At 49.2% G+C, this 15,437-nt stretch overlaps 5 protein-coding genes across 5 annotated transcripts; 3 read left to right on the plus strand and 2 right to left on the minus strand.

Moving 5' to 3' along the window:
* Positions 1-758: 758 nt before the first annotated feature.
* ONS95_006957 (uncharacterized protein) lies at positions 759-2,838 on the plus strand. Its single transcript, XM_058500443.1, has one exon. The coding sequence runs from the start codon at positions 1,260-1,262 to the stop codon at positions 2,673-2,675; it is 1,416 nt and encodes a 471-aa protein (XP_058350281.1). The 5' UTR covers positions 759-1,259; the 3' UTR covers positions 2,676-2,838.
* Positions 2,839-4,251: 1,413 nt separating this feature from the next.
* Positions 4,252-8,828, plus strand: ONS95_006958 (Anucleate primary sterigmata protein B; the record flags this gene model as incomplete). Its single annotated transcript, XM_058500444.1, has 2 exons — positions 4,252-7,644; positions 7,689-8,828. 2 exons carry the CDS (start codon positions 4,252-4,254, stop codon positions 8,826-8,828), a joined length of 4,533 nt encoding a protein of 1,510 aa, XP_058350282.1.
* A 1,005-nt stretch (positions 8,829-9,833) lies between these two features.
* On the minus strand, positions 9,834-10,277 carry ONS95_006959 (uncharacterized protein; the record flags this gene model as incomplete). Its single annotated transcript, XM_058500445.1, has 1 exon — positions 9,834-10,277. One exon carries the CDS (start codon positions 10,275-10,277, stop codon positions 9,834-9,836), a length of 444 nt encoding a protein of 147 aa, XP_058350283.1.
* Positions 10,278-11,264: 987 nt separating this feature from the next.
* On the plus strand, positions 11,265-12,620 carry ONS95_006960 (uncharacterized protein; the record flags this gene model as incomplete). The annotated part of the gene is made up of 1 exon (XM_058500446.1): positions 11,265-12,620. One exon carries the CDS (start codon positions 11,265-11,267, stop codon positions 12,618-12,620), a length of 1,356 nt encoding a protein of 451 aa, XP_058350284.1.
* Positions 12,621-13,142: 522 nt separating this feature from the next.
* On the minus strand, positions 13,143-15,414 carry ONS95_006961 (uncharacterized protein; the record flags this gene model as incomplete). Its single annotated transcript, XM_058500447.1, has 2 exons — positions 14,685-15,414; positions 13,143-14,603 (listed from the first exon to the last, which is right to left on the minus strand). The coding sequence occupies exons 1-2, from the start codon at positions 15,267-15,269 to the stop codon at positions 13,143-13,145; spliced, it is 2,046 nt and encodes a 681-aa protein (XP_058350285.1). The 5' UTR covers positions 15,270-15,414.
* Positions 15,415-15,437: the final 23 nt, after the last annotated feature.

The following is a 15,437-nucleotide window of genomic DNA, read 5'->3' on the forward strand; positions in this document are numbered from 1 at the left end:
CTATAAAGTTTGTATTCTTCACCCAGATTGTTGGGGCTTGTATTTGGAGGCTTCTGATAGAGGTAGAGGAGTTCATACTATTGTTCCTGTTCATTGTCCTGGGGAAGAATAGACGAGTAGAGTGAGAATGAGAATGATCAGATTCTTGTCTCTGAAACGTCCCTCTTCAACTCCGTGTGAATTTTGCGAGTCCCCAACGTTCTCAGCTGCATCCACAGCAATCAATATCGGTCATCAGAGATCCATCTCCACCATCAGTGGAGCTCGCCAGTCGGCACCGCAGTGGCACCTATCGTATGTGCCAGCATCTCAACTCGGTGGCTTCTTTGACCACGCGTTGGATAGCTCGGAAGCAGATTTTGTGAGCGGTAGTGCAGCACAGGGCTGAATGCGTCGTGAAATGGAACGTGACGCCACCCAAGTGCTGAGTATGATGCGTTACTCGGGATCCTACCTGGGTCACGAAAATACAGCTGCAAATCCGTGTTTCGCTGTTTATGAACCTTCGGAGTTTAGTGTGAGAAGGGAGAAGGGAAAAGGATAAGTAAATAAATGGCATTTTTCATCAAGCTTGAAACATTGAAGACTAGAGAATGTAATTTGTCAATCGCAAATCTAGCGTACGCTGTATGATTATTTCTGATCCAGATTGACGTCTGACATCTCAGATCTTGTGCCTTGATTAGCGCGAAGTCATGATTCATGAGGCTGTTAGCCAAGAGAAGTCAAGCACTGAACAAGACTCATAGTATCCATTACAATTCTCCACTCCTCGCACTCGCTTGTTTTCTTGTCGCACAACAAGCGAGAGCGAGAAGAGTCTAAGAAGACTTTCTTGAATAACTGTGGGATTGAAGATCAATAACATACGAGAAAGCTGCTTTAACATGAGCCATACGTGCGAGTCAAAGCTTGGCCATCCTACCATCAGGCCTAGAGTTCGGAAGGCCAACAGCAAGCAAGGGTTGTGGCTGCACTGCGCCGCAGCGGGAGGCCTCCACATCCAACGAATCTCAACCTTAATCCGCACGAGTTTTGACGTACTTTCAGAGCCATGGGGCTTTCTGATTGCGCGTTTGCTTTCGCATCCAAGACATCTGTACCGTGCTGTGGCTTCTAAGCATGTTCTCTCATTCGATGCATCTGACGGGAACACACCTGCTAGGGAACAATACTTAGCATCGTACTGTAATCCCTTGCAGCAAATTTAGCGACGCAGGCTCCACTTGGGTATGCGACTGCGGAAATCCTAATTCATTATGAGTCGTCATGATACCGTCCTCTTGGTATTGCTATCGTCCGTAAAATCCTTCCCAACGTGCATCGATGGTCGATTGTTCTCCCGACGTTGCACGGAGGCTGCTGCAGCTCGTGTCGGGAGCCTTGATTGGGCGTGTGACGAAGGCAGCCAAGCATTCCTGCTCCTGGTATATGTACTTCCAATTTCCTTGTCTTTTCGAAAACCTAATTCATTGAAGTTCAAGATTACGAACAACGGCTTTGGTCTTTTGAATATGGCTTCGACATCAGAAAATTTAGAGCAATCGTCTTCGGGTATCACGATGACTTCCAAATCTCATGATCAAGTTTCGTCGACACCTTCAAACTCGCCAACACGAAAAGCTGGCAAGTTCGTGACGGCAGTGAGGAAGGTATATCGACCACTAGGATTTCAGAAAGGATACAACTTTCCTCTATGTAAGTCCTCGCCCCAACAAACTATTCAGATGCTAACGAAATCAGTCATCATATTTGGAGGGGCCATGCTCGGCTTCACACTTGCCCGGTTCTCCTACCTCAACATCGGCGGCTCTTCATCCAGCAGTTTCAAAAACGGCTCCGCCCCAGGAGAATGGTACAACTACCGCTCCTCCCACTACAGGATCGGCATCACCCTCCACCTCGTCACCATCATCCCTGCCGGCTTCCTCGCCGTCTTCCAATTCATCCCCGTCATCAGGCACAAACTCCTCCTCTTCCACCGTCTCAATGGCTACCTTCTCCTACTCCTCTCCCTACTCGGCAACATCGGCGCTCTTATGATCGCTCGACGTGCTTTCGGTGGTGGTCTAGACGTCCAGTCTGCTGTGGGCCTGCTTGCGATTATTACCGAGGTCTCGCTTGCTATGGCGTATGTCAATATCAAGCGTTTGCAGATCGATCAGCACCGCGCGTGGATGCTGAGAGCTTGGTTCTACTTTGGTGTTATCATCACGACTCGGATCATCATGATCCTCGCCGCGTTGGTTATCTCCTCGCAAAACAACTACAGCGCTACTCGCCCCTGCGGCGAAATCGCATACATCGTCTCCGGCTCCTCAGACCTCGAGAACCAACCGCCTGATTTCACACAGAGATACCCTCAGTGTATTCCTGGGAGTGATACGCTGCCTGTTGCGCTTAAGGCGAGTATGACGGATGGGGATGCGGAGAACGTCGGGGTTGCGCTGGGGATGGGGTTTGGGATGGCGTTGTGGTTGGCGTTGTTTTTGCATGGGGTTGGGGTAGAGGTTTATTTGAATTTGACGCCCAGGGAGGGGGAGAGGTTGAGGATGGTTAGTTATGAGAGGCAGCTTGAGAGGGGGGTGAAGAATCCGGGGAGTGCGGGGTTTGTGCTTGAGAGGTTTGGGGATGCGAGGGAGTGGGTGCCTACTAGGGAGGGGGTTGAGAAGTGAGTGGTGGCAAGATTGTCTATGAAAAGTGTCCTGTTAAACTTTGAGAGATTAGGATGTTGTTGAGGCATGGTGTTAAGGATCTTGCTTGGTCCGTTAGGCGTTTCGGGCTCATGAATTTAGACCTTTCCTCTTATAAATAATATTTGCATGCATATACGATGACATTATAAAGTCATTTATGATACTCGTCCTGTGGTAAATTTGAAAAAGTGACCTTGTATATTCCCAAGCCGCACTTCTCAATAGCGTACACTACCCTGGACAAATAGAGCATCCAAAGCAGCAGTAATAGCCAATCTTGTTATAATCTTACCAGCGGCGTATACCTCGAACTAAGTCTTCCTCATTATCATCATCTCATCGCACCCAGCGAGCTTCACTTAGAGCTTTAAGCCCAATTGCTTCATCAGAATAGTCTTCAAATTCTGTGCTAATCCGGTAGGTGAGGCTGACGGTTCCTTCTCGCTAAATCTGACGAGTTCCAGCATCGCGATTGCACATGGTAAGCGAGACTTGGGGCTTGGTTATGGTACCTAGTATTTGTGAAAGGAAAAACTCGACCTCGGGTTTAAAGTTCTTCTGGAAGGGTTTGGGTGATGATAACTCTTGCCGGATAAAGAAATGCTATTTTGGGACTTGGGAGTTCTGGAAACGTATGATGGGATAAACTGGTGGATTCAGTGCTCGATAGAGAGATGTTGTGTTGACTGTTTTGAATCTCACCTGATGTATTGATATTTTGATCGATACACGAAATGCGGAATAGGAATCGAGACCTGAAGCTGATGTTGCAGGAAGTAATCCTAAGGGAAACTTTGCTGTTATAAAAATACATAAGAGAATAGAATAAAAGAATGCCACTTTCAGTTCTGTTTGCCATAGGTCACAAACATTCTACCTGCTCGACAAATATAAGTCGGGTCCAATAATAAGGTTCGACCTGTAGTCCAGGTGCTGTTCTGGGAAGCGTTCCACTGATATTAGGCTCGCTAAAACAGCGTTCGGTATGTCCTCAACTGTATCTAAGAACCAAAAAGGGGGTGAAAATTTGGCAAGTTCACTAACATCTCTAAGTTTCATTATAGCGTAGGAATTCTCATTGATTTCGCCTCTCTTCCATGACAATAATGGAAAAAATAGGGGAATAAGAACCGTTACCGAACCAGTCATGTGACGTTGGACTATCCAGGTGAGGTTAGTGGAGCTGCTACTGGCTGCATCCGACAGGGATCTAATTTCCCCTGGCCAGCAGACTCGCCAGAATCAAAACACTGAGTGCCGACTCAATCGGAATGCCCCATGCAGCGCCAGCGAAGACAGAGAAACAACACCACAGAGTTCACAAATGTTTCTATCAACATCGCCACCACTTCTACACACCGGCGCAAGATATCCGCGCACTTGAAGGTGATACCCACAGCCCAAACATCGCTCGTCCTTCCTTCCAGCAGGATCAGCATCATCCCTGACGACCGAGCGCGTCTGATCTAAAAGCGTCCTCCTCGCACGAGCAGCGTGCAAATATTCTGGATCCTCGAATCTGTAGCGTACGGATGCGACGCGTCCAACACACAATATGGCGGAGGGAGAAGAGCACCCAGAAACCGCAATAGCATCACTGTCAACAGGGCCAGAGGAACGCCCGCAGACGGCGCGGAAAGATTCGCGCAAGGTTCCTGGCGGCTTTGGGATCGACGACCTGGATGATTTGTCCCCTGACAAGAAGGACTTCGACGATTCGATATTCGAGAATGCGCCGGTGAATACGGAGGAACACAAGCAGAATAATCGAATACCCTCCCTCGACCCAGCGACCCTACCTTCGTTACCCCCTCCAGGTGACAGCAGTATACTGTCCAACCCGAGCGAGAATGGAGGAGGAAGTGATGCGCTGGGCGATACGGTGGATGAGAGGGCTATGCAGAGACATCTGAATGATGTAGAGTCCAGTTTCATGCCCATACCATCACCCATTAGTATGGACGGGAAGAAAGGCGCAGATGATACATATCTATTCGATGGCGCGCAACCTCCTCCTCGAGACCAGCAGAGATCACCCGAGAGATCATTTACACCAAGCAAATCAGAACCTAAGGACCAGGTCTTAGATGTCCCTCTTTCTCCTCCCACACCAGCGAACGCATACCAGACGCCAGGAATATTCCGCGCAAACTCTGACAGTATGGACGAAACCATGGACACAGGTGATACAACATCTGCTTTAGAAACGATGTCGTCCTCTCCAACAGCAGCTGCGGCAGCAAGAACTGTCTCCAGAGCGATATCTATGGCGAGCGCCGGAGGTTACGATGCAGCATACGACGGAGATGACTATTCACAGGGGCCGACTGACAACGAGGACGATGTCGAAGCTACACCTAGGAAGAAGAAGGGAAATTCGTTCACCGAGTCTTCTGACAATCAGTCGACCCTGAAAGATGATGCCTCGAATCAAAGTCGTAATACATCCTTTGGAGATGCAGGCAGCACCCCTGGGGTCGCCCTGCTCAATCGAAAATCGTCTGGTAGAAGACCCAAGTTTCTCCGGAGTCGACACGCCAGCCAGCACTCGTCGGTCTCCTCCTTCATCACCAATCCTGACGACGGCAGCGACATTACACTTGGTGCGGACTATGCATTACAATCTGGGGGAGCGGTTCCAGCAGATGGGTTCTCGCGCAGCAGCATGGGTCTTTCCCGGTCAATCAGTCTGGGAAGCATGGCGTCCGGTATCGAGGACTTCTCAGGGCCCGGCCAGGATGGTAGTTTTGCAACTTTGACTGAGGAGGAACAAAATCGGGAGCGCAAACCAGGCGACATGTCACCGCCAGAAACCCCTCGTGCAACGACAGCCAGGTCATCTCTTGCTGCTCCCACAGATACGGTCATCGCTCGGCATGTTAGGAATGTCCAAGTTCCTGCTTCTGTTGCGCAAGAATATCGGAACAAGAATGGAGTTTCGCCTAGACGATCAGGATTTGCTGCTTCAACCCTTGGAAGGAATGGGAAGAACATGACTCTGAAGGAACAAAGCAGCACTATCGAGCGACTTTCCAAGGAGAATTTTGATCTTAAATTGAAAGTCATGTTCTTGAGTGACAGACTGGACAAGCTTTCAGAAGAGGGTGTCAAAGAGATGATTTCTGAGAATGTGGAACTGAAGACTGGACTCGCAGTGATGCAGCGAGATAACAAGGCTTTGAAACGAAAAGTTAAGGATCTCGAAAAGCAACTGAAGGATGACGAAGAGCGGCCATCTACAGCGGGTACATCAGGAGGCGACCCGAGTCCAAAGTGGTTCGATCAAGAGGGTGCACAAGAGCGAGAGGAGGAGCTCATGTACTTGCGCGAACGTACCGAGGAATACATTACCGAGATTGAGAAGATGCGAAACGATGCAATTATCCGGGAAAATGAGAAGCGGAACCTGGCCGAAGTTGTCCGCCAAATGGGCGAGCGTCGTGGCCAAAATGTTGAGGCAAGAGAAGAGATGGATGTCTGGAAAGATCTTCTGGAGCAAGAAACTTCTCGCCGGGAGCAAGCCGACGACGAGAACAAGAAGCTCCGCGAGGAAATCTTCCGATTGAAGACTGAGACCACATCATCCACCGGTATGCCTGGTCTGAACCATACAACAAATATCTACAACATCACGAAGAAGCGCCAAGTCTCACCCTCAAGGCCAAGATCAGGGATGTCATTCCGCGACGATGATCGGACGGGTGCTATGAGCTCTGCAACCACTCTGGCCGAGGATCTCAGAAGAGAGGCTGAACAATTGAGGCACGAGAATGCTGAGCTTCGCCGAGAAGTAGGTGCTCAGACTTCAATGCTGACTTCCCGAAATCGAGAAAAGGAGCGCCTGTACCAAGAAATTGAAGATCTCAAACTTGGTCAGCGACGAGGCGGTGGGTCCATTGCCGGAGATAGTATTCTGGACCGGTCCGCTTCAAGAGCCCATGAACGTTCTTCATCACGAAATAGTGTCGGAACCAGAATCACAAACATGGACGACACTGAACGAGAAGATTTCGAGAACAAACATGCCGAGTTGCGTGATCGAATAAACAGCTTGAAGATTCACAACCAGGACCTCCAACGTGAGCTTGAATCGTGTATGGAAGATTTTGAAACTGCTGTGCAGCAGAAGAAGGACGCCGAGACTCTGGCAAGCGAGCTGCAAGAAGCCTTGGAGCTTGCTGAGGCTGACTTGGTCACGATGCAAACCGATCGAGATGAAGCTCTGCAAGGACAAGAAGAGGCCGAGATCATGTTTGAGTCTCTACGGAAAGAAGCCCAAGAAGAACTTGACGGTTTCGCCGAAGAGGCCGATGAAGCGAATGCTGAGATTGAGCGACTTCGGACAGAGTTAGCAGACACCACGGAGAACTTCAACGCGCTGCAAAACGAGATGCGAGAAATGAGTGAAGGTCTTGTCAGGCTAGAAGATGATCACGAGGGCAAGGCAAGAAGGATCGAGGAACTGGAACGAGAACTTGAGGAAGCCAATCGCGAATTGGAGCAGATGGAGAATAACTTAGTCGAAGCCAATGGCAAGATCAATCGTCTGACAGTTCAGCAGGAGTCTAGCCAAGGCGAAATCGCATTCCTGCGGGAGGAGCAAGACGGCGACAAGATCAAGATTGGTGATCTTGAGGCAGCAGTCAAGAATGCCGAGGACGCTCTCCACGAAGAGCGAGAACGAATTAAAGAACTGGAAGAACGACTCAACAACGAAAGATATCAACGTGAAGTTGTCGCCGGAAGAGAGAAGCAAGAAGTTCAACAGGTCCTCAACGATCTCAACCGTGAAGCTTCCGGTGCCAAGGATGAAGCAAGAAGACTTCGGAAGAGTCTCACGTCTCGAGAAGTGGAGGCTGCTGAATGGAAACAGAGGCTTATGGAACTTGAGAGTAATTTGAGAGAAGCATTGGGCGATCTCAATGGCACACGCTCAAGTCTTCTTAATGTAAGTTCCATAATCAATTTTCTTGATATCGCTAATGTCAGTAGTCTATTGCCAAGCTCCAACGAGAGCTGGAAAATACCATTCGGGACCTCGACGCCACCAAAGCTTCTCTTGGCGAGAAGGAGCGTCTCATCAAACATCGCGATTCTCTCCTTGAGTCGCATGCCTTGGAGTCCAGGAAGCTGGCAGACATGCTTGACAAGGAGCGACAAACTCATCGTAACACGAAGCATCAATTCGAGACTTTTCAAAAGACCCAACAGCACACCACACGGACACTCACACAGCAGGAGTCTCGTGTCTTGGAACTCGAAACATCTCGCCAACAGGATCGTAGAAAGATTGCGACCCTGGAGAATAACTTCAAGGATCAGATGAATGAGCGAAACCAGCTCCTTCTTGCATTGTGGAATCGCCTCTCGGCTCTCTGCGGAAGCGACTGGACTCACAACAATAGTCTCATCAATGGCCGTGCACTACCTTCTCTCGAGGCTGTCTCTACCATGCTTCCGGGCTTCTCAAAGAATTTACTCGCAGCGGTCAAGACCATTGAGACCCTCGTTGGCGATTTCAGATCTCGTATCCGCTCTGTGGAGAAGGATCTATGGAAGGAATACCAGACCCTGGAGTCAAATCTCGAGATACGCACGAAACGCCTGGATCGCCTCGAGACAATGGCACGAAGTGGGATACCTGGAATTGGCAGTGACGGCAAAGCAGAGATCATGAAGCTCACTGAAAAGAACAGAGCACTCAAGAAAGAAGTCTCTGCCTTACGAGCCGCAGTCGACGTCCGCTCCAACACGTTCGAGAACCCCAGCCCAAGTCCCTCGATCCCAACAGGTCCGCGCAATAGATCCGTAGACAAGAGCCGCACTTCGACACTCACCCGCAACCACTCCACCTCGGCCGTCGAAACCGTCGATCGTCGCGCCGTCTCCAGAGCGGGGAGCAATTCCACCGGCGAGAAAAGTGTCGCGAATAGCGTCAAGGAGGACTACATGCCGGACATGAGATGGCAGCTCAGACTCCAGGAATTGGAGTATAAACTCAAGGCTGAAAGGGAAGCGAGACTTGTTGATCGCAGTAGCGCGAGACAACGTCTCGAAGAGAAGGATCGCGAGAATGCGAATCTGTTGGCACAGGTGGAGAGGAGTAAGGTTAGGGAGAATATGGGGAGGTAGATGGTAATTGCGATGAGTTGAGTTGAGCTGTATGATGGACTGGAAGGTGGATGGATGGATGGATAGATGGATGGCGGGCTACACCTTGTACAAAAACTGTTTTTGCGTGCTTGCTTGCTTGCTGTTGGGTCATCGTAGCATGGAGTTTTTGAGTTCATTTCGCATGTATGTGGACTGGTTGGTGCATGTATGCTGTCTGTCAGGCTGGCGTTGGGATCCAGGGAAAGGATGTCACACCAGGTGTTTTGTTCCATGGGCTTTTTTTGGATGGAAGTCAAGAAGTGGGATGGGGAGATCGAGTTGAGCATCTGTCTTTAGGAGGGTTGACATGAGATGGAGATGGGGATGGAGATGGAGATGCGGTGTATAATAGATGCTGGTTATATCCAATGAATGCATGAGTTTGTCTTCAGCCGTGGTATAGGCGATCTCGTTCAGTGTCCTTATTTATCAATGCTAGTATTCCAATGGCTGTCTGCTGTTCCGCTCCTTGTGCCTGTCTTTTGTGTGGGAATATGCCGAAGGATACGTAATGATGGGTCTTGCTGCGGGTCACATCGAGAAGTGGTCTCTTGACCACCCGCATTTCGTTTACTTTGTTGGAGCCTGGTAACCTGCCAGGCCCAAATTTCATTTCTGTTGGATGTAGTAGATCCTGCGACAGTGGGTTCCAAGATATTCTGAACTACAATAAAGAGTGGAATTTTCCATTTCATCCTTCTCGAGATCACCATAGACTGGTACCGGTAGCAGAAATGACTGTGATAGCTCACCTGCATGGCTGAATTGAAGTCACCGAGATCAAAAACAGACATCGAGCAAGCAGATTGATCACCAAAACCCAAAACAGTTTGAAATTCGACGGCCCTTACAGCACTGGGTGTGGGGGAATGGCGGCGGAAACTCGTGTGAGTGTATTTTCCCTATCGACAACCGTAAGTCACTGATCATTTGGAGCAACAGCTAAGGCAGGTAACCTACAGCGCCATTCCTATAGCCAGTCCATCACTTCCCCACACGGTCCAAGAAAGCTTTCAAGGCATCTTTCCCAGCGCCCGTACCCAGCCCACCATCTATCACACCACCGGTGGTGTCACTGACAGTCTGGAAGAAAGTCGGCTGTCGTCGCTCCAAGGCAGGTTTTCCCTGCGCAACCCTCGCCTGGCTTCGACTCTCAATGATATCGCGCGTCATGACTGATTTGAACCCACTTTTAGCCAGCTTTCCGCTCTCATAGGCGGCGAGACTTCCGTGGATCGGGGCGCTGATGCCGGATGTTCCAATGCAGGCGGCGCCAGCTGTACCGGTTGAAACCTGTCTGCGGTTGACTTGGCGCTGCTTCTTGACGTCCTTCTCGAGGAGAGCGTTGTCGGAGAGGCCAGAGTACTTGGTGGCTTTCTCGTTGACTTTGGAGGAGAACTTCTCCTTGGCGGTGTCGAAGAGACCCATTATGTCTGCTTTTGTTCTTGGTGGGCTGGAGTTGAAGTGTAAAGGGACAGTGTGTGTGTGTGTATGTGTGGAAAGAGTAGAGGCGGGTATCTTGCTTGGAGTATCGAGTCTTGATGGAGTAGACTGATGAGAAACAAATTATCAGTGAAAGGTATTGCCAGATCAGAAGCTCCTGAAGAGAAACTGGAGGGGTATATATATTGGAACAGGAAAAAGGGTCGAGCCCGCAACATCTCGTTCGGCTCAATGAGGTCCATCAGGCCTTCGAGATCTCAGAAGCCTCTGCTTGGCGGGATGCATGTACCGGAACACTTGAACAGCTTGCCGGAACTGTATTGGTTACTTTCATCTACTGTTTTTACTTTTTCGGTCGACGAGAGTCTTGTAGGAGCTGTATCCATGGCATAGGTGCAAAACTTATTAAATATTCATGTTGATAGGAGGATGGTGGTCGTAAGCAGCCATGGAGTTGTCGTTCTCTGTGAGGAGGACTCACAGCAATGCGTCCTATCAGGTACTGTGGCGCTCTACATGGCGTTGTTGATGAAACTTTTGCTCGAGGCCAATCGCTTCGCTGCAGACTCAGAGCTGGATTGGTCAAGTTTGACACGGGGGCGTGTTCTTGCATCACGGCGTGATCTGCACATCCCAGCTCTCAGCCTGATGAAAGCACTCTACTGAGTGAGGTGGCTAAGCTGGTTTGAAATTCCTTTTATCGTCTATGAGCTTCCAATATCTCCTGGGCTGGTACCCGGCTTCTTACAGCCTACCCAACCTACTTGGAAGCTCTACACAGATGGATCAACAAGCCGTCGCAAGTGACCCTCCGGCGACCATCACATCAATGGATGACTGCAAGGAAGACATCTCCGGCTCTATATAACCGAAAAGCGGACGTTGGAGGACACTATGCAAATTATTCGAGATACACATGGAGTGGTTGCCTCGTAAGTCTCAGCCTCGTCATCAAATAGAACCATCATTAAAATGAGCTCCGCCAGAGAAGCCATCTACAAATCCAGACTCAGAAAGTGGGGCTATCACAGAAAAGTCAAACGGGAAGAGGTCATGACGATTTTGAGAATCAAGCAGACTCGCGAGGCTTCAGGAAAGCATAGCGTCTTCCTATTGAGGGGCAGGCCAGTTGACATGAAGCAAATTGAAGAATTTGCTCGACGCCAACATATCAAGAACGTCGAGCATAAGTCTTTGTTCCAACCAAGGGATGGACCGGGCTTAGAGATCGAAGCTTACACACCACCACCGTCTCCGCCATTGCGAAATCCTCCTTCGCCGCCGCGAATATGGCAGATTCCAGAGAAATTGCTGCGCGATGTGGATGTATACATTAAAGGATCTTTCGAAGCCAAATTATGGTTGCCTACAGGAACCGAGACCATAATCGCAAGTTCAGAAATGCAATCACCAGAGCGGCAGGCTCTCCATTCCTTCGTTGGTGGCATCGATACCGGCTGTAGTAACTTCACTTCCGGCAACACCGAAGCTGGCGGGCTGTTCTGGAGGAAAGCATTCCGAGAGATTCCCACTCTGATACGAGGTTCTTACCACGACATACTTCCAAACATAATTCAGAGGATCAATGATCTACACCAGCGTGGACATCCTGTTGCCGCTGCTAGTCTGATGAAACACGTTGCCAGTAGCAGTGTAATTGACCCCTTGTCAAAACAAGCGACACGCTCGATATATGTCTCACTGGCAGAGCTAGGCCTCGACAACATGGAAGAGCTTGAAGAGCGTGTCATGACTCGGTACGCCGAGCTATTCCATTTTTATCTGGGACCAGAATACTACAACAGTTTCGTGATGCAAATGAACCTTGCTAGACGAAAGATAAATCGCGGTGGAGCAGACGTGCTTTACGAACGCCTTCCCGACCTTACTTCCCTCGATCAAAACTTCGGTCCATCAAATCGTCGTCCTATGGATGTCATTCGAACTCGAGTTGAAGTCCTCTACGAGCATGAGAAGTATGAAGAGATGGAAGCTCAGGCTAACATCTTGCTCGAACGAGGTGTCATGATCGAGAATGATCAATGGCAGAACCTGTACTTCGTCATCAAAGACTTCTACTACATCGGTCTAGCCCGTTACTGTCTGAAGATGTATATTGTGGCTATGGAAAGCTTGAAATCTTGTCTGCATTGGATTCGTGAATTTGAGAATATTGACGCTACAGGCCTATTCGACCCAGAGAAGGTTGAGGTGCTTGAGAAATTGGCAGAGATATCTCACTTGACCGGAAATCACCAAGACGAGGCGGCTTATAATTCACAGAAGTTACAAGTACTCGAGTCTGTTCAGGTCCAGGACGATATTTGAGCTACAACTGCTGTTGACTCGACATTCACTTTAAGCTTGGGTTTCGCAGGTTGGCTGATTCAGAGTAACAAGGGTCAATAGAAATTGATCACGGGGCTTGTGTCTTTTTTCTTGCGCATTTATAATCTGGTCCTTTGTAGGTTACTATTGAAGCTGGTTTCTCTTCAATATCCTCCTTTTTTGTTACCACAAAGCTCTTTATTTCTTTTACACGGCATTTATTTTGCTCAAATGCTCCTTAGATGTGCGATCCTACTTCGTACATTCATTCACTGAGGGTTTAGGTTCATTGGAAAATTGCCTCATTGTAGTTACTAGCCAGCGTTTCTCATAAAATGATACACCTTTGGACTGCCCTTTCCTGCATGGCAAGTAAAGCTGTCTCGCCGTCGTACTGCCGCGGATTTTTCGCTTAGCTATTCTCAGAGTCAATAATATCTCAACTTGGGCTCGATATCTGATTACTATGTGTCAACCCTATATATTGAGCCCCCACCTAAGCTGTGTCTAAAATTTTTCTCATCAGCGAATCTCAAAGAAACATTCTTTCATCTCTCCACTCTCGGCCAAGTCCAACGCTTCTCCCCTTTCCCAATTATTGATATAAGCCTCCCCCACAAACTCAAAATGCAGCTCGACAGGCCGCAAAACGACCGGTAACGTAGCACCGTACAACACAACAAGCACATCTCCAGGTAGAACATGAACAGGTGCTAAACCCATGTGGTTACCTTTTGTCATGAAGAATCGGCGGCAACGTGAAGCGATCTGGCAGGAGGCTAGAAAAGGATGCTGCCACATGACAACTTGCTCCACAGCCTCCTCACTGGTCGTTCCAGGCTCTGGTTGCTGGTCCATAGGCAGAACTGCTTTTGCCAAAAGGCTCCCGTCGGTTCTCAGAGGTTGAAGAGTAGCATCGTCCGGAGTTTGGTCAAGTTTGTGCCTCAGACGAGCCATCGCAAGCCAGGTCTCGAATCTCCCGCCAAAGTCATCAGGTGCCTGTACGAACCTCTGCGGAGTCGATTCAAAGTCCGGATCCCAAGCACGATTGCTGATCAGTGTACGCCACAGAGCCTCTCTTTGTCCAGAGTCGTGCTCAGCACCTGTCAAACGTAAAAGTCGCTCGAGATTCTCATATGCTGGGGTTTCGTTTCCTGGACTCCATGGGCCATCCGCTACATCGCACACCTCGTCCAACTTGATTCCAAAACAGCGAAGTACCCGCCCATTGTCCGAAACTTTGATATGGCCTTTGATGTTCCGATTGTAGTCAAACTTATTATCGCACCACCGATTCAGGCCGTGCGGTACTTCAGCCCATTTCAAGTCTGTTGCCTCCTCTGATCCATCCTCCGACATCCCGATGTAATGGTTCCAATCAGGACACCATGTCGGCAAACCTGGCATTCTCATATCGACTGGACAGGGCATTGTATCCAGTAGTACATCAAGTGACTTCCAATGCTCGATAGTAGAGAGCACAGCTCGAGTGTACACCTCCGCAGTGGAAGCTGTGTAGTCAGCCTTGAACCGTCCTTCAGCCCAACACTCCACCATATCCAGAATACCATAGATTTTATCCCTCGGATCCGTGGCTCCTCTAGATAATTGTTCGCGCAACAGTCGAAAATGAGCTTGTCGACTCTTCACACGCTCATGGTAACGACGCCCTAGGCCGAACCAAACGACTAGTGAACCTGCTTGTATGAGTTTTTGGGAGCTCGGCCTGACACGTCCAGAAGGTAGCTTGAGCGTTCGATCAGAAGGATCGATGGAGCACTCATGTGAGTGGGCTTCTAGAGCTCGAGTCCAGCATTCGAAGGGTGCTGATCTAAACCCACAGTGGACCATGACTTCTCGGTTGTTGTAGAGCTCTTGCTGGATCCAGACTCGTCTCCAGTACTGACGTTTGAGAAGCCTGGCTAGCACCATCCAGGATTGCTTACCACTGTGGGTTTCCCAGCAATTTGTGAGTGAGTTTGCCTATTCTCTGTTAGACGATTGAAACGTGACCATAGAAATTTCGTGCTCAAGGAAACACAAGAAAATTGATGCGAAACTTACCATCTCATCTAAATCCTTCCCAGGCCGCAACTTGTGCGGCTGCTCCTCATCCCAGCAATCAAACTTCTGCGAAGTACCGAAGTCCTCCAAGAGCTTCCAAACAGTCCAGTTCTTCCCCAGTCCTTCTCCCTCCACTTCATCATCGATATTGGCATCATCCACATCCACATCCTCCTCATCCCTCACCCCAATCCACGCCCTTACCCTCCTCGCATTCCTATAAATCTCCCCCATCATCCCAACCTGCACCGCCTTCTCTTCATCATTGCTCTGATCAATACACAGAGCATCGACCCACAACACCAACTCCTTTCCCTCTTCCCCTTCGCCACCACAAGTCCTCAAATGCCTCAATGCAAGCTCTAGATTCGATGTCACGTTACAAGACACGCTGTTCACAATAATGGATTTGAAACCACCTGTATTGTCCCAGGTGTAGGATAGTGCGTCATAAACAGGTTTGTCGGATAGGGAGTGTGCTTTGAGGATGCAGGTTATGGGGGAGGTGAATGCTGTGGTGGAGCTGATGTGGAGGAGGCGTATTTCTTTTTCTCCTTGAAGAGCTGGGAGGTAGGATGGAGACATTGTTGGAGATGGTGGGAGCCATCAGGTAAAAGACGATGGGATTCTGAGGGAGTTAGAGGAGGATCGGGAATTTAGGATCGGATTTTGATGGTGTTTTTAAGATGTTGATTTTCACGCGCGGGAAAGATGACTGCAGATTTATCCATGTGCCTGCATGTTCCAGGGCAT

Source organism: Cadophora gregata (assembly GCF_030347475.1).
Source record: "Cadophora gregata isolate MNR1 chromosome Unknown scaffold_18, whole genome shotgun sequence".
NCBI classification, from domain to species: Eukaryota; Fungi; Ascomycota; class Leotiomycetes; order Helotiales; family Ploettnerulaceae; genus Cadophora; species Cadophora gregata.

Coding starts and splice junctions, on each gene's coding strand:
- ONS95_006957 (XM_058500443.1), top strand. CDS start 1,260: ATGAGTCGTCATGATACCGTCCTCTTGGTATTGCTATCGTCCGTAAAA.